This window comes from Brachyhypopomus gauderio, chromosome 9, assembly GCF_052324685.1.
Source record: "Brachyhypopomus gauderio isolate BG-103 chromosome 9, BGAUD_0.2, whole genome shotgun sequence".
NCBI classification, from domain to species: Eukaryota; Metazoa; Chordata; class Actinopteri; order Gymnotiformes; family Hypopomidae; genus Brachyhypopomus; species Brachyhypopomus gauderio.
This window is the reverse complement of record NC_135219.1, coordinates 23,900,207-23,924,376: the sequence shown is the minus strand read 5'-3', so window position 1 is coordinate 23,924,376 and position 24,170 is coordinate 23,900,207. Positions and strand designations below refer to the sequence as shown.

Sequence of the window (24,170 nt, the reverse complement as noted above, 5' to 3'; positions counted from 1 at the left end):
GTCTCGCAGTAAAACACGTTTATTACCATAACACATCATCAGCTGTAGAAAACAAACATAGCAACTGGGGGAATTAATGATGCTCATTTTTATTCCCGTCTCTTTTGTTATTTTTAGTATTTCTCTTTAACTTTCCTCATGTTTGACAGATCAGTGGATATTACCTCTTGGGGTTTTGTAGGTGGGGCTATAAGAGATCAAATGCACAAAACCTTTTTTAAAGAAACTGCCTGTAGTGGTTTTATAACCACAGAGAGTTAACCTGAACTGAGGACTCACAAATGGATTGGCTTCACATTATCGTAGTGTCTGGAATTTTTGAAGTTCTCTGTGCAGCCCAAAATTCATCAAGGTATCAAAACATTATAATTCTAATTTGTAAACTGAATGTTTGTTTGATTATTTTACTAATTTTAAACTATACTCTGAACTGAGTCTATTGCCATCAGCTTTACCCAGCTGTCCTGGTCACTTTAGAACTCTAAAAACACTTTAGAACTGTTAGAACACTTGATAACTGTTAGAACACTTGAGAACTGTTAGAACACTTTTAGAACTGTTAGAACACTTTAGAACTGTTAGAACACTTTAGAAGTCCAAAAACACTTTAGAACTGTTAGAACACCTGAGAACAGTTAGAACACTTTTAGAACTGATAGAACACTTGAGAACTTTATTTTTGCTATCCTGTCATATCTCACTGCTTGTCTTTATTCTCCTCCGAAGCTCTGCTGGGAGCCCTTCCTATCTGATCTCAGTCTCCAGAGTGGTGCGTCCTGATACTCCAACTACACTGTCAGTTACTGTCCTCACAACATCTCATGTTGATGTCATCTCTGAAATTATCCTCGGGAACACCAGCTTGGTTCGTACACTCAGTGCCGTTAAAGGAGGTAAATTACATTCTTTTGTGAAGAAATGACTATAGGAAGTTTCCCACACACTGTTTCCCATAGAGCTGACTCTTCTCATATACTTGTTCTGTATTCCACACCAAGGGTCGACTACAATACAGGTGCTTCCTCCAGTGAGTATTCAATTTCAACAACAGTATATTGGCTTTTAAAAGATAACACAGCTGAAAGGCAGTTCACAAATACTGGACAAAGGTAAACATATATCCCTCTCACTTATCCTTAAACAATATCGTCTCTGAGAAAGAAAAAGAAAAGACGGGTATTATAATATAATGTAATATAGTATAATATAATGCAACTATTTTATACTATTATGATAGTAAGAACAATGCATCCATATCCGATATTTCTTTATTTCTATAAACCTGCATGAAATCAAATTAGTTAACGAAAACACAGTAATAGGTGTCCTAAATATCACAAAATACCAATAAAATTGATCCAACCCTGTGTATTTACATATGAATGATGGTATGAATCAGGTAGTTTTTGCAACAGGGGTCACATTTATGAGAATTTACAAACAAAGAAAATAGAGTGAACATCACGTTTTGCGTTTTGTATATAAATGGTTACAAACAGTGGGGGGAACTTATATCAGCAATGTTACTATGGTGATTAATGCAGGAATCTGTTGCACAGATTGAAGACTTTATGTGAAGTGTAACGATACAGAGTCAGAGAGACGCGTGCAAAGGGTCTTTAATCGGAAGACAGAAATGTAGAGGAGGGCTGAAGACAGAGAACTCTGGGAGCAGACAGGAGTAAATGGCAGGTGTAATCAGGTAACCAAATCCGTGGGAGCAGGCTAGGGACGAAAAACCAGGACTGAAGCAGAGGTCGGAACCAGAACTGTAGCTGTGGAAACGCTTGGTAAGCACACATAATAATGAGGCAATACTTCACAACAAACAGAAAGGGAAATGGGCTTAAATAACAGACATGCAGGTGAAATCAATAATCCGGTGATGATGATCTTATTATGGCTTTTCTGGCTGGGGAGAGTGGGGGATTCTGGGTATTAGAGTCCGGTTGGTTGTGTGATGTGATATGAAGAAATTTGTCAGTTTGAACTCGTGACACCTCCGTCCCAAATGGGTTTGATGATGTTTGATGATCATGGGTCGACCAAAAGTGTGTGTGTGTGTGTGTGTGTGTGTGCGTGTTTGAAAATCAATCTAACCACCAGCTGAAACATATCATGGGGGTGATCTGTGAAATTTCTGAAACACTGCGTTGAGACAATGGCTGATGGTAAAAGGCCTATATAAAAAAAACTGCACTGAACTGAATCGCGGATGTCTTCCTGTTTACACTCAACAAAATCGAATGGACTTGTTTAATTTCCTGTAGATTCGTTCTCTAATTATCTTTCTCTGTCACTGTCTGTCTCAATCTAGATCCCTGACTGGAGTTACTCGTCTTCCTACAAGCTGGTGGTCAAAGGCTATATAGGGGACACTCTGATCTTCACTAATTCCACCATGCTAGTCTCCAGCCCCAGGACTCTGTCTATTTTGCTACAAACGGACAAGCGCAGCTACAAGCCGGGGGAAACTGTGAAAACACGAGCAGTGATGATGAAGCCCAACGGCCAGCCGTGTGATGGGCAGCTAGATGTTGCCATTATGGTGCGTGTGTTCACACACCTCCAACATGCCGGGCTGTGAGAACATGAGCTTTCAACTGCAGAAGTGTACATTACAAGCTTGGTCCATATGGGAACTAACTGGTATGGGCATGCTTACTTCTGTTCTCGCTGTGAGACAGGATCCCAGAGGGAACATGGTCCATCACTGGTTGACTATGGACCCTTTTCTTGGCACAGTACCTAAAGAGTTCCAGCTCTCCCAGAATCCTCCTCTTGGCAGGTGGAAAATGGTGGCCAAGGCAACCGTGAGTGAACTTCATTTCCCAGACTCCCCTTTCCTCCAGTTACACAACTTAATTCATATGCACTGCTTAATTTCAGAGCCCTCATCTAAGATGTTTGGCTCTTGTTTCTCATTGTGTGGGTTAGGGTTTGGACTGTGGTTGGGTGGGTCCAGTTTGTCTGGGATTGATTAGAATGCGACAGCCTGCTGGTGCATTCTGCTCTAATACAGGGACAAAAATACAAACAGATTCTTCTCATTCACAGGGAGTTACGCGGGAAAAACCGTTCCACGTTATCCACTACGGTAAAGCTGTGGACCATGAGACACGTGGCATGTTCTTGGTGTTGAACTTGGGGGGGGAATGTCTCACTGGTGTCTCATGAAGATGCTGCTTCTCTACGTCCGCAGCGCCCCCCACATTTGAAGTGCTGGTGGACGCTCCAGACGTGTTTTACTACAAAGATCAGCTGACGTCCTCCGTCACGGCGCAGTGGGTCTCCGCCCTCACCAACACGCAGGCCCGTGGGCCACAGCACTCAACAAGGCCACACAAACATGACCTTCACAAACATCCTCTATGACCTTCACAAACATTCCCACTATGCTGAACCTTCAGGAGTGACTGGCATGTTTCAAAACTCTCAACATACATGCTTAATTATTGTTTTTTTTCTTTCAGATATTTATATGGGAAACCTGTTGTTGGACACATGTCTGTAGTATATATTCACAGTTTCCATGGCATTAAGGCATATTATGAAGATCAGAAAATGGTAGGATGCAGTGCTAGGCATTTCTGACCTGTGCAGTGTTGTTCAATAGTGCTCTATAACAGCACTGATCCATAACTTTGTTCTGTCTCCCTCTCTTAGATAAATGGCACCTCAAGTTTAAGCTTGGATGTTCCTTCTCTGTATAAGGGCAAACCCTCTGACCGCTACACTGGCCCATATCACTCTGGATGGGAGAATGGAGACTACATTGACATTAACGTGCAGGTCACAGAACTGTTAACTGGTAAACACCATGTGCAGCTTTTGCTGGGATATGCTGGCTTAGATACTTTTAAAACTCCAAGCCTTAAAGCTCAAAGTACTTTTGTATAAGTATTGTTTAACTGTGCTTCTTAAAGCAACATCTTCAGGGCTGTTTTGAAGCCCTTTAATGTGATGTAATATTTATTTTTGCAGGTAGTGCCTACAATGGCACTGCAAGAGTTGCACTTGTGATGTCCAGATACGGTCTGGAGTTTCAGCACTATTACTCGAGCATTAAACCATCTCTGAACTTCTCAGCCCAGGTTCATACTGTACAAGATCACTACACCGTTTAGGGAAATGCTTTATTTAAGCTTCTGCTCATAAGAGCATGCACATCATAATATATTATAAGCCTACACATAAGTAATAAAATAGTATGAACAATGAACATATAACTACCATTTACATCACTTTGGTACGAATACCCAATGTGTGATTTAAAGTAAACCTTTCAATAATACTTACAGATTTATAAGTATTGTATTTGTAAATGCTGTTGTTCACTGAATACCATATGTGCCTAGTATTTCTGTGAAGCCAACTACTTTCCCCTGTTGCAGCTAAGACTGGTGACCTATAATCACCGCCCCCTGACCCCAGCCGATCTGAGAAGGACTGTGGCTGTTACTGTCAAGCAGGAGTCTGCCAGTCCTGGATCTTCAAACTCCTCTCATCCAGTCATGCAGCCCAATGTCTCCAGCAGCCCAATGTCTCCTTCTGGAATCATTTCAGTCCACACACTGAATTTGTCTGTTCCAGCTGATGGAATTATACCCTTACACATGCAGCTCTCAAAAAACGTGGCTACACTTACTATAGAGGTAAGCAGAGAAGAGTACTCCACTACCATACTGCAGCAGTGAAGAGTACTCCACTACCATACTGAAGCAGTGAAGAGTATTCCACTACCATACTGAAGCTGTGAAAAGTACTCCACTACCATACTGCAGCAGTGAAGAGTACTCCACTACCATACTGCAGCAGTGAAGAGTACTCCACTACCATACTGAAGCAGTGAAGAGTATTCCACTACCATACTGAAGCTGTGAAGAGTACTCCACTACCATACTGCAGCAGTGAAGAGTACTCCACTACCATACTGCAGCAGTGAAGAGTACTCCACTACCATACTGCAGCAGTGAAGAGTACTCCACTACCATACTGCAGCAGTGAAGAGTACTCCACTACCATACTGCAGCAGTGAAGAGTACTCCACTACCATACTGCAGCAGTGAAAAGCACTCCACTACCATACTGAAGCTGTGAAGAGTACTCCACTACCATACTGCAGCAGTGAAGAGTACTCCACTACCATACTGCAGTAGTGAAGAGTACTCCACTACCATACTGCAGCAGTGAAGAGTACTCCACTACCATACTGCAGTAGTGAAGAGTACTCCACTACCATACTGCAGCTGTGACGAGTACACCACTACAATACTGCAGCAGTGAAGAGTACTCCACTACAATACTGCAGCAGTGAAGAGTACTCCACTACCATACTGCAGAAGTGAAGAGTACTCCACTAACATACTGCAGCTGTGAAGAGTACTCCACTAACATACTGAGATTAAAACCCTCATTGACTGATTTCCTTTATTAAAAACTGCTTGGACAATAAAAAAATCCCACCTAGATCAGACTGTCGCAAGCAAATTCACCTACAAACCACAAGAATTTTGGTTACTCTTATGGTTTGCTTAGTGCGGTTTTGTAGTCAATTGTAGTACAAGCACTCATACGTTAAGTCACATTTCTGCTTGAACACATTTCCTGTTCCTAGTGTAATATCAGAGACACTGAGCCTGAACCCCAGAGTGCTCCTCTGTCCCCCAGAGATCGTAGGGATGATGGAGTTGAAGCTGCACTCTCCCCGATCAACAGAGCCTCTTGAATGGGTTGCCATGGGAAACCCAAGCAGTTCCAAATATCATCGTATTACCCTTTGTGCTATGCTGCCATCTGCTGTGTGTTTTAGGCCCAGTACGAGGAGGTGGACACCACCCTGCAGTTACACACGCTCCTCTCCCCGAGTCACTCCTACATCCTGCTCCGAAACACCAGCACCCCCCAGGCACGAGGCTTTTCTTCTCTTGCTATTTCTGTGTAGGAACAGAGATGATATAAAACTGATACATGGTATTTATGAGACAGATTGGGGAGCCACTCCGTTTGACTGTGGAAAGTAACTTTCCTTTAACTATTCTCCATTATGTGGTAAGTTGCTGAAATACTGCTGTATTCTGACCAGACAAATGGTTAGCGAACTGTTCTTCTAATCATCTAGATTTAAATTTGATAAGCATTTAAGTAATAGAATTTAAACCATTTCATAGTCAAAATAGCCAACATTGTGTCAGACATATTTGTTCTTGTGGGGTGTGTGCGTCCGTGCGTGCGTGTGTGTGTGCGTGCGTGCATGTGTCCAGGTAACAGCACGGGGCCAGGTTGTAGCTGCGGGGACGTTGTATTCCTCTGTCTTTCATCTGTCCCCCACTGTGTTGTGGACTCCTCTGGCCAACGTCCTGGTCTACTGCATTCGTTCTGATGGAGAGGTCATTGATGCTGCTCTGGAAGTTTCCTTCACACAAGTCCTGAGAAACAATGTAAACGAACCGATAGTGATGTAACCAGATTTCAGTGATGGCACCACATGGTTTTTAATGAGAATATACGCAGCACCGTAATGAGTGTCTCTGCACATGTGACCTGTCTTCCTTCATGAACACAATTCCAGTCAATTCTCACATTTCAGTGGGTTGGTCCACTTCATATTTGAATAGAAGCTTTGGCACATATTAAAATATGAAGACACATTTTATTCAAATTAGGAATGTTCAAAGTCAAAATACACAGGCTTACATGATCAGTATTATTACATGACTTTTAATAATTTAGTCTTGTGTCTATCAAAATGGTTTGTCTAACTCAAAAAGTAAATGTAAGCCCCCTTAGGTCTGCTTCTCTTGTGATATGCCGATATAAATTAGGCCTTCAGTGTCATTAGTATAAAAGAGCATCGGGAGTTATTGACAGATTTGCCAGTGTTACTGCAAAAATATGAATTATAGTGAATCTTTTATGGGGGGAAGGCATAGCCCAGTCCTTTGGCAAGAAAAACATGCTGACAGATCCAATTTCCTGGGTAGCGGCCTGGGACCAGCCTCACTCGCTTTCATGGATGAACGTTCAACGTTGGTCAGATTTCCAGACGTGTTTGGAGGACGTGTCTGTGAATCTGATTATTGGTGAAGAGATTCTGGCATGGCTATTTTGTTCCAGCTCCAAAACGTCTATGGTATCTCTTCATCGTGGGATACTTTATCTGCGCCGAGCCAAAACGATCTCATGCGCTTCCCCAGTGTCAGACACAAAATCACAAAATAAAAGTCTGTGTGTACCCGATAGCACTGCGAGAGTGTAGTAAAGTCACATTTTCATTTACTCTGTTTGCTTGGACTAATTCGTAACATTCCCACCGGTGGTAATTCCTTCTTAATGCTTAGGTGTCCCTGTCATGGGGGCAGGAGAGGGCTTCTCCATCAGAGGTGGTGTCCCTGTCTGTGTCAGTGGTGGAGGCTGGCTCGCTGGTGGGGATACTGGTGGTGGAGAACGGGAGGGAGGACCTGGACAGGAGGAATGACATCACCGAGCAGGAGGTGAACCATGCCTACTCATAATGTGTTCACACAACACTGAAACAACAGCCAGTACACGCTCGATGGAGAGCTTTTGTTAAGAAGAGGGAGTCATTTTCTCAAAGCCATGTCTCTCCATGTCTTATGGTTTAACACATAATATCCACAGATTCAGATGGGAGAGGAGATTAGCCCCGCCGGTCTGCATGTTCATCTGTAGGGCCTGTTCTCTATAGTGTATGATGCACAATGCCTTGAGTAATCAAACACCCATCATCAGGTGTCCTGTTTTGAGGAGAAATGTGCTTTTTTTTTTAAATAAAGGCCATTATGTTTGTTTGATTGTTTTTTCATCCGCCACACCAAGGCGTGTTTAACACAGGAAGATGTTTTCAGGCCACAACTTTGAAGTTGAGACCTCTGTTTTTAAATTCTTCCCAGAATGCTGTTTTCACGCTCCTGTAAACAGAACAGCATTATTGTCTCATTAAGACCATGTGATTTATTTCCTGTCATTTCTCATATTTGTTTGTCATGTCTCGTCAGGTGATGGAGGAGTTGGCCCAGTACGGTAGGGATGCGGTTCTGGAGGATATGATGGGACAGGAAGACTCGCACTCGGGCTTTATGGTACTGGAGAGCCAGGAAGCTCTAATCTGATCTCATGGTTCATGCTTATATTGGCCTGCACACAGAAACAATAAAGCAAAGTGAGCGTTAAGGATCCTGTTTGACCCGCTCGTCAGGTGAACGGTATTATGGTGCTGACAGACGCCAGACTGAGCAGACGCACAGAGCACCTGACGCCTGAAATGTGTAAGTCTAATAATCGCTGTTATTAATCGACATGTTAAACATGTTAATAATTGCTTAATTATTTGCAATTGGGCCAACTTTTGTAATTTTCCCTACCTGCACCTTATCAACATCTGGAAATATTGTCATGACAAAAGGGCTAAATGTAAGAAGAATTTCGCAAAACAAACTTAATCCAAAATCAACTTCCCTGGGTGATTTATGTATGAAATTAAACATTTCACTCTGGAACATTTTTCCTGCACAATGAATATTTGGACAGATTTGACTTCGCCAACTCAAAACAATTTAATTTAAAAATTTGTCCAAAGCTATTCTTTGCATCAAAATTCCCCATTCAGCATGTGAAGGAAAATGTGAGATTGTTCTGGTCTGGAAGTGAGCAGGTGTTCTTCTGACTCCACAGCTGGGTGGGAAGGATCCCAGAGCCTCAAGATGGAGGCGGAGGACAAGGAGGAGTCGTTCTCCTGTAGGAACTCCTGGCTATGGCTGCAATCCAACATGAGGTAAAAGGGAGGAGCACCTCTGCCCGTCTTTCTCCGTTTTATCCAGTTTCACTCAAAACCTCTTTGGCCAGTAATCTCCTCCTGTGGGACATGACTTCCTCCTGTGGGGTGAGATCTTCTCCTGTGGGGTGAGATCTCTTCCTGTGTGGCATGACTTCCTCCTGTGGGGTGAGATCTTCTCCTGTGTGACATGATCTCCTGTGGGGTGAGATATCCTCCTGTGTGGCATGATCTTCTCCTGTGTGGTGAGATCTTCTCCAGTGTGTCAGATTTTGTGAAGTGAACTCGGAGGTGCTGTTGTTTATCTGAATTTCTAGTATTGGACTTTTGTTTTATAGTTTAGAGAACTTTATATAATCTTTAGTTTTATTTGTCTCCAGATTATTGGCCTTGTAAACATTCCTTGCAACACACACACACACACACACACACACACACACACACACACACACACACACACACACACACACACACTCGTATTCTTTGTATTACAGTTTCTCTACTACAGCATCTTTTCCAGTGACTGTCCCAGGAAACAGGACCTCCTGGGTGGCCACAGCCTTTGTCATTTCCAGCAGTCTGGGACTGGGTTTAAGCGCTCCAGTAGAGGTAACGTATGGCCAGTTGTGAGCACAAGCAGTCTGGGACTGGGTTTAAGCGCTCCAGTAGAGGTAACATATGGCCAGTTGTGAGCAGTCATCCCACAGGACTGTTCATTCACATCAGCTTCTCTCCCAGCTGGAGGTGTTTCAAGACTTCTTCCTGTTCCTGGATCTCCCTCCTTACATCATCCAAGGTGAAGTGATTCTGTTGGAAGTCACCATATTCAACCGCATGGAGATGGACCTGACCGTGAGCCCCATATTCATTACTAAAGGATCCACTATCTCATGCCCAGTTCCTCTTGAGTGAGTGCGTGAGTGAGTGCGTGAGTGAGTGCGTGAGTGAGTGCGTGAGTGAGAGTGCGTGAGTGCGTGAGTGAGTGAGTGCGTGAGTGAGTGAGTGCGTGAGTGCGTGAGTGAGTGCGTGAGTGCGTGAGTGAGTGAGTGAGTGCGTGAGAGTGCGTGAGTGCGTGAGTGAGTGAGAGTGCGTGAGTGAGTGAGAGCGTGAGTGAGTGCGTGAGTGAGAGTGAGTGCGTGAGTGAGTGAGAATGAGTGCGTGAGTGAGTGAGTGAGAGTGAGTGCGTGAGTGAGTGAGAGTGCGTGCGTGAGTGAGAGTGCGTGAGTGAGTGAGTGCGTGAGTGAGTGAGTGCGTGAGTGAGTGAGAGTGCGTGAGTGAGTGAGAGTGCGTGAGTGAGTGAGAGTGCGTGAGTGAGAGTGAGTGCGTGAGTGAGTGCGTGAGTGAGTGAGAATGAGTGCGTGAGTGAGTCAGAATGAGTGCGTGAGTGAGTGAGTGAGAGTGAGTGCGTGAGTGAGTGAGAGTGCGTGAGAGAGTGAGAGTGCGTGAGTGAGTGCGTGAGTGAGTGAGTGCGTGAGTGAGTGAGTGCGTGAGTGAGTGAGTGCGTGCGTGAGAGTGCGTGAGTGCGTGAGAGTGCGTGAGTGTGTGAGTGAGTGAGAGTGCGTGAGTGAGTGAGAGTGCGTGAGTGAGTGAGAGTGCGTGAGTGAGTGAGAGTGCGTGAGTGAGTGAGTGCGTGAGAGTGCGTGAGTGAGTGAGAGTGCGTGAGTGATTGAGAGTGCGTGAGTGAGTGAGAGTGCGTGAGTGAGTGAGTGCGTGAGTGAGAGTGAGTGCGTGAGTGAGTGAGAATGAGTGCGTGAGTGAGTGAGTGAGAGTGAGTGCGTGAGTGAGTGAGAGTGCGTGAGTGAGTGAGTGAGAGTGCGTGAGTGAGTGAGAGTGCGTGAGTGAGTGCGTGAGTGAGTGCGTGAGTGCGTGAGTGAGTGCGTGAGTGAGTGAGAGTGCGTGAGTGAGTGCGTGAGTGAGTGCGTGAGTGAGTGAGTGAGTGCGTGAGTGAGTGAGAGTGCGTGAGTGAGTGAGAGTGCGTGAGTGAGTGAGAGTGCGTGAGTGAGTGAGTGCGTGAGTGAGTGAGTGCGTGAGTGCGTGAGTGAGAGTGCGTGAGTGAGTGCGTGAGTGAGTGCGTGAGTGCGTGAGTGAGTGCGTGAGTGAGTGCGTGAGTGCGTGAGTGAGTGCGTGAGTGAGTGCGTGAGTGAGTGAGTGAGTGCGTGAGTGAGTGAGAGTGCGTGAGTGAGTGAGAGTGCGTGAGTGAGTGAGTGCGTGAGTGAGTGAGTGCGTGAGTGCGTGAGTGAGAGTGCGTGAGTGAGTGAGAGTGCGTGAGTGAGAGTGAGTGCGTGAGTGAGTGAGAATGAGTGCGTGAGTGAGTGAGTGAGAGTGAGTGCGTGAGTGAGTGAGAGTGCGTGAGTGAGTGAGTGAGAGTGCGTGAGTGAGTGAGAGTGCGTGAGTGAGTGCGTGAGTGAGTGCGTGAGTGCGTGAGTGAGTGCGTGAGTGAGTGAGAGTGCGTGAGTGAGTGCGTGAGTGAGTGCGTGAGTGAGTGAGTGAGTGCGTGAGTGAGTGAGAGTGCGTGAGTGAGTGAGAGTGCGTGAGTGAGTGAGAGTGCGTGAGTGAGTGAGTGCGTGAGTGAGTGAGTGCGTGAGTGCGTGAGTGAGAGTGCGTGAGTGAGTGCGTGAGTGAGTGCGTGAGTGCGTGAGTGAGTGCGTGAGTGAGTGCGTGAGTGCGTGAGTGAGTGCGTGAGTGAGTGCGTGAGTGAGTGAGTGAGTGCGTGAGTGAGTGAGAGTGCGTGAGTGAGTGAGAGTGCGTGAGTGAGTGAGTGCGTGAGTGAGTGAGTGCGTGAGTGCGTGAGTGAGAGTGCGTGAGTGAGTGAGAGTGCGTGAGTGAGTGAGAGTGCGTGAGTGAGAGTGAGTGCGTGAGTGAGTGAGAATGAGTGCGTGAGTGAGTGAGTGAGAGTGAGTGCGTGAGTGAGTGAGAGTGCGTGAGTGAGTGAGTGAGAGTGCGTGAGTGAGTGAGAGTGCGTGAGTGAGTGCGTGAGTGAGTGCGTGAGTGAGTGCGTGAGTGAGTGCGTGAGTGAGTGAGTGCGTGAGAGTGCGTGAGTGTGTGAGTGAGTGAGAGTGCGTGAGTGAGTCAGTGCGTGAGTGAGTGCGTGAGTGAGTGAGAGTGAGTGCGTGAGTGAGTGAGAGTGAGTGCGTGAGTGAGAGAGAGCGAGTGAGTGAGTGAGAGAGAGAGAGCGAGTGAGTGAGAGAGAGAGAGCGAGTGAGAGAGAGCGAGTGAGTGAGTGAGAGAGAGAGAGCGAGTGAGCGAGTGAGTGAGTGAGTGAGTGAGTGAGTGAGTGAGTGAGAGAGTGAGTGAGTGAGTGAGTGAGTGAGTGAGAGTATGAGTATGAGTGTGCAGCACACCCAGTGCTGGATGGTGATAGCATGTGTTGTTTGCAACATATACAGTGCCTTAATTAGTATTCATCTCCTTCAAGTATTCATTCTCCTTCTTTACAATTTAAATTAACACTAATTTCACCTATTTGCTTGATGGGTCTTAATATAAAAGTATGAGGAAAGTCAACACAGTTTGTACCCCATACACATGTTACGTACCCCTAACATTTGTGTTAGAATAAGTGTTCACCCCCAAAATACCTAAATTAATAATGGTGCCTGCAATTACCCTCAGAAGTCCCCTAATTATTTAATAGCATGTGAAGGTAAAGTCTCATTAGGTCTCACTAAAATACACCTTGTCCTGTAAGGTACAATCGTTGAAGCACCTGCACAAATATGAAGCAGATTTTGAATGATCAAAAAGTAGGGTGGTTATAAATATAAAATGCCCAAATCGGGCTTTTCCACAGAGCAGCAATAAATCCATTATTAAGAAATGGAAAGTAAATGGCACAACCATCAAAAGTCAGTAACTGACTTATTATAATAATTACAATATTTTCACATTCGGATTGTTGAGAAATGTGTCAGTGAAATGGTAAACAAGAAGAAATACAGAATCACCATATGCACGAGTGCTCACCCAACTTACAGTCTCTCTCTCTCTCTCTCTCTCTCTCTCTCCCCTCCTCCCACCCCTCTCTCCATCTCTCTCTCCATCTCTCTCTCTCTCTCTCTCTCTCCATCTCTCTCTCCATCTCTCTCTCCATCTCTCTCTCTCTCTCTCCATCTCTCTCTCTCTCTCTCTCTCTCTCTCTCTCTCTCCTCCCACCCATCTCTATCTCTCTCTCTCCATCTCTTTTTCTTTCTCCTTCTCTCCATCTCTATCTCTCTCTCCATCTCTCTCTCTCTCTCTCTCTCTCTCTCTCCATCTCTCTCTCTCTCTCCATCTCTCTCTTTCTCCCTCTCTCCATCTCTCTCTCTCTCTCTCTCTCTCCATCTCTCTCTCTCTCTCTCATCCAGGCAGCAGTGATTCTTGATGAGAGCAGCATGTTTGAGCTGGTGACCACTGAAGGGGAGGTTCCTCTGGCAGCAGCCATACACAGGGTGTCTGTACTCAGGAGGAACTCCACGACCGTGTTGTTTCCCATCAGAGCCACCGAGCTGGGCCACATGCCCATCTCTATCCGAGCCCTCACCTCCTACGCCTTTGATTCAATCTACCAAACCATCCTGGTCAAGGTGACAGGGATATGGATCTCTCCAACATTTTAGTTACCAAATTTCTCAGCAGCTTTGAAAACCTTAATAAAGAGTATTTAGGAATTTGTTCTTAAGATTCAACAAATTCTTTGGGACACTGTAGAGTTGGTTCCTGCAATTTGTGAATGAAAATGTTTTCCCTCAGTACTCTATCGGAACTTTTCCATATCTCTCTTAGAAACTCTTATAACACATTGTGGGCCCAAAACCTCATCATGGAGATTCATTGCATGTCCCAAACTCTCCTTATTCACATATATCAAAGCAGCCTGTTTTTTAAACCTTCCTGCAGACTTAACTGGACCACTTATGTTTCATGGTTACTCTTTAGCCAGAGGGAATGGAGCAGTCGTTCACCCAGACGCTGTTCATGGAGTTTGGTCCACAGAAGACACGTCTGTCCAGGGAGCTGGAGTTTCTCTTCCCTGCTGATGTAGTGGAAGGCAGTCGGAGGGCTCAGGTCACTGCTGTGGGTATGTCTGTCCCACCATTCCTCCACCTTCCTCCACCAAACCAACCCACCCCAGGCCTACTCACTGGCTCCATCAGGTGGAGGAGCAGATACACCTGCACCAACACCACCTATGATATCTCACTTCTTGCTTTTCCTCTAGTTTTACTTCTCACTGATTTCTTTCTCGCCTCCCTCGTTTCTTTAGCTCTCCTCATCTTCCACTATTCTGTCCACTCTCTGTCTTTCTCTGTCTTTTAACATGTGTTTTGGTTGAAAACACTTGCACAAGATAATAAGTCAAGCATGTTGATCCATAAATATTTGAGTTTAGGAAGAGTATCTTGGCTCTGGTTCATTATGCAGGGTGATTATGCAGGTTTTTTTGGTTAATGTCCGGCAGCTGTGTGATTGTGATGGCTGCCCTGGGTGCTGGAGGTGGTGAAGCGCTCCAACATCGCTCATGGTACCACTGAAGTGGCCTTCTCCGCTTGTGTAGCGCGAGCACTGCTGTAGTGCTCAAGTTTAGGGGGCATTAGTCAAAATGGGGAGAGAGAGAGAGCAAAAGAGAGAGAGAGAGAGCGAGAGAGAGAGCGAGAGAGAGAGAGAGAGAGAGAGAGGTGGTTTACTTGTGAGTCGCTTTGCTTGCATAGTTGATGAAGGACTTTTGTCTGAGCGGTTCTGTTTCTTTGGAAATCTCATGTACCACGTAACATTTTTACTACCTGTTTTACTACCCTGCGTGTTTTGTGTTCTAAATTTCAGAATGTGTGTCCTGTGTGTGTGTGTGTGTGTGTGTGTTGTGACTGGGAAAGGGGACATCCTGGGGCCGTCCATCAGTGGACTGGACTCTCTTATTCAGATGCCATACGGCTGTGGTGAGCAGAACATGGTCCACTTTGCCCCGGCGGTTTATGTGTGGCAGTATCTGAGTAGCGTGGGCCAGCTACAAGACACTCGCAGCATCGCTCTGCAGTTCATGCAGCAAGGTGAGTGTCCTGGACCAGCACCGTCTGTGGACAACACCACGTCCCCAAACGCGTAAGAACTCCTGTTTACAAATAGGCTGCTAACACGAATTGTCCAGAGGATACGGAATGAATGGAAGAGGAAACGAAAGCAAAGGATTAATTAGGAAAAGCCTGAATTGTTTGTGAATGTGTGTTGTGTGCATGTGCATTGGTTGTAGGTGAGTGTAAAATGTTGAGTGAGGATTGTTTGTGTATAAGCAGGTTATGAGCGTGAACTGTCATACCAAAGAGAAGATGGCTCCTTTAGTGCTTTTGGAGATATTGACCCTTCTGGAAGCACATGGTGAGGGGGCCAATCATTTTCATATGTTGCATATAACTATGACACAGTTTAATTGAAGTTGGTTACAGTGTAAACATCTAAAATGTGGCTATAGGTACCACCTTTATCAATACCACTGCAGTTCTGATGTATGTTATAAAAGTCAAGGTCTTTAACATTTCCAAGATGAATGAACATGTGATGGAACATCTGCTGAAGTTTTCCTCTTGTTTCTCCTTCCAGGTTGACGGCGTTTGTGTTGAAGTGTTTCCTTCAGGCTCGGGCGTCCGTCTTCATCGACCCGGCGGTGCTGATGAGGGCGGCCGGGTGGCTGAGCGCTCAGCAGACACCCACAGGAACCTTCCAGGAACCCGGCCGGGTCATCCACACGGAGCTCCAGGGGGCGCTGGACGGCCCCGTGTCCCTCACTGCATACGTCCTCGTGGCTTTGCTGGAAGACCCGGAATACACGGTAAGAGTCATGAAAGGTCAAAGGTGAACAAGAGGTGAGAGCCAGTCAGCTGCCCTGAAAAGACTACAGACATCAGCACTGCAGGAGTTGGTATATTTTATTAGGGTTACAGTGACGTTGATGGGTTTGGAGAACAGAGATAACAATCCGTACATGATGTTCTGTGTAACTAAAGCCTTTCTGGAATGTACTGTGTGAGAAAACATTCAGTTAGTCACTTGCTCTTCTGTGTAAGTATGCTAACATATGCTAACGTATGCTAACCATAACTCTTTCTTTTCTTTCTTTTTTTACTTGTTAGAATACCTCTGCAGGTCAGATATCTGATGCAGTTAACTACCTGACCTTCAAACTCAATGAAGGGATTTCTAGTAGCTACAGTCTAAGTCTGGTGACCTATGCCCTAACACTGGCTCAAAGCCCCTTTGCTAGCGTGGCTCTCACTGTGCTAATGGACAGAGCCCAAATGCATGGTGGGTAAGCACTCTCGTTCATGTAAGTTCCACAGATGTCAATACAATACTTGTCAATACTCCATCTCACCCTCCCTCTCCCTATCTCACCCCCTCTCTCCTTATCTCACCCCCTCTCACCCTCCCTAACTCCATCTCACCCACTCTCACCCATCTCACCCCCTCTCACCCTCCCTCACCCTATATCACCCCCACTCACCCTCCCTCACCCCATATCACTCCCTCTCTCCTTATCTCACCCCCTCTCACCCTCCCTAACTCCATCTCACCCACTCTCACCCATCTCACCCCCTCTCACCCTATCTCACCCCCACTCACCCACTCTTGCCCCATCTCACCCCCTCTCACCCTCACTCACCCTCCCTCTCCCTATCTCACCCCCTCTCTCCTTATCTCACCCCCTCTCACCCTCCCTAACTCCATCTCACCCCCCTCACCCATCTCACCCACTCTTGCCCCATCTCACCCCCTCTCACCCTCACTCAGATGGGGTGCCAACGTGGAGTTCCCCTGACAACAGCCTGACAGCCTCCTGTCAACCCCCCACAGCTGAGGTGGAGATGGCAGCCTATGTGCTGCTCGCCCTCTACAGGCAGGGCAGGGCATGGCAGGGCTTCACGCTGATGAAGTGGCTGATCCAACAGAGGAGCCACACGGGGGGATTCGGCTCCACTCAGGCACACACACTCACACCCTCACACACACACACACACACACACTCACACCCTCACACACACACACACACACTCACACCCTCACACACACACACACACCCTCACACACACACACACCCTCAGACACACACACCCTCACACGCACTCACACACCCTCACACGCACTCACACACCCTCACACACACTCACACACACTCAGACACACACACACACTCAGACAGACACACACCCTCACACACACTCAGACAGACACACACCCTCACACACACACACTTACACACCCTCACTCAGACACACACTCACACACCCTCACATAAACTCACATACTACACAGTGCCCTATATGTGGGGTATTGGTGCAGACCAGTTGATAGTGTTCTGATTTGAAATTACACATTTTATTCTGCAAAACCTTCACTAAACCATGGACTATAATTTTTATGCCCATAGTACACATGTACACATAGAAAAATGTAACTGGTTAATAGCATATTACTGAATGAGCATACTGTACAATACTGCTCTAATTAAATTATAACCCCCCTTTTATAAGGCATCTGAAGCCTGCTCCATTTAGATTCTCCATCAGATGTTTAAACGCCTGCATAATCACCTGAAATAATATTTCAGGCAAATATTGCTCAGTAAAGCACACGATTCTTATGACTGAGCAATTGTTATCCGGCACGTTCAATAAAGCAAAACCCCGGCTGTCCTGTGCCTGCTGTCTGTCGTGGATGTGTGTGCTGCGAGATTAAAGACTACCTCATCAAAGCGGCCAGACCCTGTGCTACCCTGACCTTTCATGTGCTAATAGCCGGCAGGTGATGGAGTGTGAGTTACCCCTGGAGATCAAACACCAGACCCTGCGGGGCGCCACCTGCTGGTCATATGGTGGCAGTGGCGGTAATTACACCAAAGAAAGCTGCCCAGATCAAGCCAGGATTTTAGTTTTCAGAACAATGCCCTGCTATGGCATTTCCATTTGAAGCTTACAATATTGGCATTATGAGAAGGACTGTACAAATGTTTTATAAATAAGAAGAAAGCTAAGATATCTGCATACTACTGACTTCTGCCAACAACATAGTTTCCACCCATACTTTATGTAAAATGCCTTCACTGTAGGAGCTGCACTGATCATTCAGATACCCTTCACTACATTGTATTTTAAATGTTCTTCTGTTTACTGCCATGGACAGTTGCATGTTCACTGGATTTTTTTGAACAAACTTGCAAACACTAAGCCAGCCAGTCTGTTCGCCCATTCGAGTTTGCTCATGCAAGTCTCCATGAATTGCCCTTGTTGCCCCCTCCCTTTAACTGCCCTGGCTGTTCTCCTGTCTCTAAAGGACACAGTGATCGCTCTGCAGGCTCTATCGGCCTACGCCGCCCTGAGCAGCCCTGAGCAGATCAGGGTCTCCATCAGCGTGACTTCCTCCAGGGCCGTGGTAGCTGGCTTCACCATAGACCCTCACAACTACCTGCAGTACCAGAGCCAGGAGGTGGCTGACACTACACACCACACTAAGCTCTATGCTATTTCTACATTTTTGTGCTGTGGGGAATAATTGCAGGTTTGGTTTGGCAGATTGAAGCCAGTGAGAATCTTCACATCAAGGTGTCTGCGTCGGGGCGAGGGTTTGCGCTGTTTCAGGTACGCTCACCTCCTCTACACAACCGTTCTCTTCACACCAACCGGGAAGTCTGAGCAGAGCTGCCGTACACAATGAGCTTGGAGCAGCTTTTCATATCTGGATCCAGATGTCAAGAAAAGACATAAAAACAACAAAATGGCCATCAAACGGAAACGTACGCTCTGTTCCTGCCAAGGCCAAAAGTAGGACGGGTCACATTATGTTTCTTTAATGAAATGACGTCCTCGATGGCGAAAGTTTGTGCCTTTCACAGAGTTTCAGCTGCGTGTTTAGGGCAGTTTGACTTCACATACAGGCAGATGGAGATCTGCGTAGGGGCGGAGTTGCTCAGCGTTTGGGAAATTCTAGTTTACAAGAAACATGAAGGCACGAGTCCTGCAGCTGTGAGAGAAACGCAGGAACCAGAAAATCCTGCGTGACTCAGACCCTCAGGATGAAGAGTGACCATAATTAGAAGAATGTCCCGCTGTTGTCCGTGTGCAGAACCTTTACCGGGACGTTTGGCGTGACGCATTCTGTACCCGCTGGTCTACGGGAGTCCCTCGCTGGTCTACGGGAGTCCCCCGCTGGTCTACGGGAGACCCTCGCTGGTCTACGGGAGACCCCCGCTGGTCTACGGGAGACCCCCGCTGGTCTACGGGAGACCCTCGCTGGTCTACGGGAGACCCTCGCTGGTCTACGGGAGTCCCCCGCTGGTCTACGGGAGACCCCCGCTGGTCTACGGGAGACCCCCGCTGGTCTACGGGAGACCCCCGCTGGTCTACGGGAGACCCCCGCTGGTCTACGGGAGACCCCCGCTGGTCTACGGGAGACCCTCGCTGGTCTACGGGAGTCCCCCGCTGGTCTACGGGAGACCCCCGCTGGTCTACGGGAGACCCCCGCTGGTCTACGGGAGACCCCCGCTGGTCTACGGGAGACCCCCGCTGGTCTACGGGAGTCCCCCGCTGGTCTACGGGAGACCCCCGCTGGTCTACGGGAGACCCCCGCTGGTCTACGGGAGACCCTCACAACATCTTGAACTGCTTTGCCTGTTCCAGGCGGCTTTTCAAAGAACGGAGGCCTTAGCAGCACGCTCATATGGACTCACTGAATACAAACAGAAATGTGTCAATTAATGATTTATTAGTTCATTCGCAGTTGTGGATGGAGATGTTCTCAACACTCCTTAGTTCTGTGCTCTCCACTCCATCTCAGCTCACGGCGTTCTACCTCATCAAAACTCCAGCACATCGCAGACATCGAGACGCTCACATACAAGAGGCATTTGATTTGTACATAAACATCGTGGATTTTGACACGTACAATGTTGACATTCACATATATTTCCGGTAAGAGATATGAACATTATACAAACATTACATAAATAAATACTGAAGGATGATAAGCATAAAAAATATCAAATGTCTTCAGGCTTTGCCAGATACAGTATGTTGACAAAAGTATTCACTCACCTTCCTTGACTCACATATGAGCTTAAGTGACATCCCATTCCTAATCCATGTGATTCAATGTGACGTTGGTCCACCCTTTGGAGTTAGAACAGCTTCATCTCTTCTGGGAAGGCTGTCCACAAGGTTTAGGAGTGTGTTTATGGGGATTTTTGACCATTCTTCGAAAAGCGCATTTGTGAGGTCACATACTGATGTTGGACAAGAAGGCCTGGCTCTCAGTCTCCACTCTAATTCATCCCAAAGGTGTTCCATCGGGTTGAGGTCAGGACTCTGTGCAGGCCAGTCAAGTTCATCCACACCAGACTCTGATATCCATGTCTTTATGGACTTTATACCATAGCCTTTGTGCTTTATTTTATACATCTGTGGCCATGAATGTGACTGGAACACCTGATTCCGATAATTTGGATGGGTGAGCGAATACTTTTGGCAATATAGTGTAACTAATCTAACTTGTTAAAGTATGATGAAATGGTAATCTGATAGATTAGATTCCAATTGTAGGCTAGGGTTTACAGAGCTATTTAATATCAGCTAGAGCTATTCCTAAATGTGAGCTGTGATTGTCTGTCCTGACATGATACCAAAGTGGACAGTCCAGCATAGAAGAACTGAAGAATTCTGAAGGACCCACATGGGGACCCACCTAAAGTGGTCCTATCTTTACTCTTCTTAGGGAACGAGACATGTTGGAGGACAATATCACCCTGAGGTTCATGTGCAACAGCAGCCAGTGAAGCACCTTAATCTGTTTCCTTCTCAGGCTGAAGGAGAACCAGGCGCTGAATCGGACCGGTATGGCCATTTTGGAGATTGGCCTGCTCACCGGCTTCGGTTTGGCTCAGAAGGGCGTCCCTCTCAATGACCTGGTGCGAAGAGTGGAGACGAGCCCAGGCAAAGTCATCCTCTACTTAGACTCAGTGAGCCACACACGTGATTATGTTTTCACTTTGACATTATTCCCTCAGGAACTGATGTGCTCAGCTCTGTGATCAATAAGAGGCCCAGAATTGTTCTATTACTATTACTGCACTATTTGCTTTATAAGGACATGTTATTGTTAAACTTTGTATATACTGTATGTCTTTTACTATTATTTATTAATGGCAAACTATGTTCCCCATAAATATCATCAAATGTTTCCCATTACAGCCTAATATCATACAGCCTATTATCATAGGTCAGTAAGGAAACAATCCACACTACCCTGCCATTTCCTGTAAGACAAAAACACTTCAGCACAGCATATCAAAAATGCTTTCTAATCTGATGATGATGTGATTGATATTTCTTACTAAACATGCCCCTAGCTGAATTATTACACTGGACACATCTCACAAGCTCCACAAACATCACAATAAAGTGTGCTTCACCTGCTCTAATCTCCTCACAGGTTACCACATCTGAAGAATTCGTGGTAATCCCAACCACGCTAGAGTTTAAAGTGACCAGTGTCAGTGATGCGTCTGTTTCTCTATATGACTACTACGAGCCACGTAAGCCCACTGCTTGACGACCAGACACAACATCGTTCAAATGACGTCTCAAATTTGCTCAAATTGTGACCTCACGTCTGAACACCTGTCTCAATGTTTCTATCCTGACAGGGAGGAAAACGATAAAGGCGTACACTTCTGAGATCAGACGCCAGATGCCATTTTGTGTTTTCTGTGGGGAAAACTGCTCCCAATGCAACTTCCAGACAATGACCATGGACGACACCGTGTTGTCCTCACACCTCCTCCAGTGTGTTCCTCACAGCCTGCTCCTGCTCCTGGGGGCTCTCCTCGCTCTGGCCATACGTTTCTAAATAAAATTATGGATGAAATATGAAGTCCTTTGTGTAGTCAAGATTAAGATTTAGACTTAAGTTAGGAGGGAACTCTGGTCTGTGGTTCCTGGGCAAAGTGTTGTGTGTCTGATTTAGAAAAAAAAAGATTATTAGCAAGTGAATACTTTTGATACAAAATACCTGAAGTGGATCAATAAAAATAGATCAAATAAATGAAGTGTAATTAAATTAAAAGTAGTTGACTGTAATTATTACCAAATATGCACCATCATTGTAATAAAAGGCAATTGCCCCATTTCAGATGATGATTGTATGCTAATGCACATGTCGAAGGAAAAACAAGACTAATCAATCAATCAATCAATCAATCAAATTTTATTTATATAGCGCTTTTTACAACAGTTGTTGTCACAAAGCAGCTTTACAAGTGCCGTGTCTTAGACCCCAGTGAGCAAGCCAAAGGCGACAGTGGCAAGGAAAAACTCCCTAGTTTTTTGCATGAGGAAGAAACCTTGAGAGGAACCAAGACTCAGGGGGGGAACCCATCCTCCTCTGGCCGACACCGGTCACCATGACAACAACAACAATTTAGACAGAAAGAAGAGAAAGAAAAGGAAAAAGATGTAATAATGTCCATCATGATGTATGCATCCGGTTAGGCAGGAGGTGGCTGGCCCAGGATGGATCGCTGGTCTCCTCATCTCATTATTCCTCAAGCAGGCGGGCAGCCATGTGGAGAAATGAAACAGGGAAAATTAGCTCTGTATGAGGACATATACAGGACAGATGAAATTAAACACATTTCTGGAGTGTGGCAGCAACTCCGGCATTTAGTTAAATTATTACAGCCTAGCTAAAAAAGGCAGAACCAGAAGGTAACATAGGCTTGGGGGCATTCTGAGACAATGGTATCCGTCCACTGCACTGTCAACAAACTTGAGTGACCACGAGCAGTGACAGGACGACAGCACCAGCGCCCCAGTCTACCAAAAAACCCTTTGTCTAAGAACCCCTGGATCTGTACTTTTATCTAAGGGGGGATATTAATTATCAAACGCTAAATTAAATAAGTGGGTTTTCAACCTAGACTTAAAGATTGTGACTGTGTCAGAGTCCCGGACGCATTTAGGAAGATTATTCCAAAGCTGGGGGGCCTTACAAGAAAAGGCTCTTCCCCCTGCTGTTACCTTATTAATTTTTGGAACTAATAAAAGACCAGCACCCTGTGATCTTAGTGGGCGTGGGGGTTCGTAATAGGAAATAAGTTCCTGAAGGTACTCAGGAGCAAGCCCGTGCAATGCTTTATAAGTTAATAAAAGAATTTTAAAGTCAATCAATCAATCAAAGTTTATTTGTATAGCGCTTTTAACAACTCAAGTTGTCGCAAAGCAGCTTTACAGGGTTTACAATACGGTCAATAAAGTCAATACGGAATTTAACTGGGAGCCAATGCAGGGCTGATAGGACTGGACTGATATGCTGAAATTTTCTAGTTCTGGTCAGAACCCTGGCTGCGGCATTTTGAACTATTTGAAGTTTATTTAGATTCCTATTTGAACATCCTGACAGTAGTGCATTGCAGTAGTCTAATCTAGAGCTAACAAAGGCGTGCACCAATTTTTCCGCATCATCCTGTGATAATGCATTTCTTAATTTAGCAATGTTACGGAGATGTAGAAAAGCTATCCTAGTACTATTATCTATGTATTTATCAAATGATAGGTCAGAGTCGAGTATGACGCCTAGGTTTTTGGCTACTGTGCCAGGTGTAATGGGGTAGCCTGCGAGATTAAGCATTAGATCTGGAATTTTCTGTTTTGAGGCCTTAGGGCCCAGAAGGAGAACCTCTGTTTTGTCCTCATTAAGTTGGAGGAAGTTTAGAGACATCCAGCATTTAATATCTCTTACACAGGCCTCAATTTTTCTTAAACTGAGTTTGTCATCAGGTTTGGCTGATATGTAAAGTTGAGTGTCATCTGCATAGCAGTGAAAATTGACACCATGTTTGTTTATAACTGTGCCCAATGGTAGCATATATAATGTAAATAATAGTGGTCCTAGAATGGAGCCTTGCGGGACCCCATATTTAACTTTTGTACGTTTGGATGGAATATTATTGAGCTCTACAAACTGATAGCGATTTGTTAAGTAAGAATGAAACCATGAAAGGGCTGTGCCAGAGACTCCAACCCAGCGTTCTAACCTTTCTAGCAAGATCCTATGATCAATTGAGTCGAAAGCTGCACTAAGATCAAGAAGCACTAACAGCGATACATAACCTTGATCTGAAGCAAGGAGGAGGTCATTTGTTACTTTAACTAATGCTGTTTCAGTACTGTGATGGGGCCTAAAACCAGATTGGAACTTTTCAAATATGTGATGCCTATGCAGATATAGGCATAATTGCTGGGCAACAGCTTTTTCTATGATCTTAGATATAAATGATGTGTTTGAAATGGGTCTATAATTAGATAGTACAGTAGGATCAAGATTTGGTTTCTTAATCAGAGGTTTAATAACTGCTAATTTA

General features: G+C 45.6%; 1 protein-coding gene across 1 annotated transcript; it reads left to right on the top strand.

The window, feature by feature from the left end:
* Positions 1–200: 200 nt before the first annotated feature.
* On the top strand, positions 201–21,801 carry cd109 (CD109 molecule). The gene is made up of 33 exons (XM_077018058.1): positions 201–352; positions 727–893; positions 999–1,027; positions 2,318–2,548; positions 2,688–2,813; positions 3,058–3,097; positions 3,203–3,284; positions 3,474–3,567; positions 3,667–3,811; positions 3,985–4,094; positions 4,395–4,655; positions 5,813–5,908; positions 5,989–6,051; positions 6,264–6,440; positions 7,341–7,493; positions 8,019–8,102; positions 8,219–8,288; positions 8,695–8,794; positions 9,289–9,403; positions 9,533–9,646; positions 13,138–13,356; positions 13,709–13,850; positions 14,644–14,817; positions 15,061–15,142; positions 15,365–15,593; positions 15,895–16,066; positions 16,553–16,743; positions 18,092–18,244; positions 18,331–18,396; positions 19,592–19,725; positions 20,612–20,768; positions 21,242–21,344; positions 21,456–21,801. The coding sequence occupies exons 1-33, from the start codon at positions 282–284 to the stop codon at positions 21,656–21,658; spliced, it is 4,353 nt and encodes a 1,450-aa protein (XP_076874173.1). The 5' UTR covers positions 201–281; the 3' UTR covers positions 21,659–21,801.
* Positions 21,802–24,170: the final 2,369 nt, after the last annotated feature.

Bases quoted from the DNA above. Each gene is read 5' to 3' on its own strand.
- cd109 (XM_077018058.1), top strand. From the start codon at position 282: ATGGATTGGCTTCACATTATCGTAGTGTCTGGAATTTTTGAAGTTCTC. The intron at 8,289-8,694 runs GTAAGTCTAATA...CTGACTCCACAG, and splicing joins GCACCTGACGCCTGAAATGT to CTGGGTGGGAAGGATCCCAG. The intron at 18,397-19,591 runs GTACGCTCACCT...ACTCCATCTCAG, and splicing joins GAGGGTTTGCGCTGTTTCAG to CTCACGGCGTTCTACCTCAT.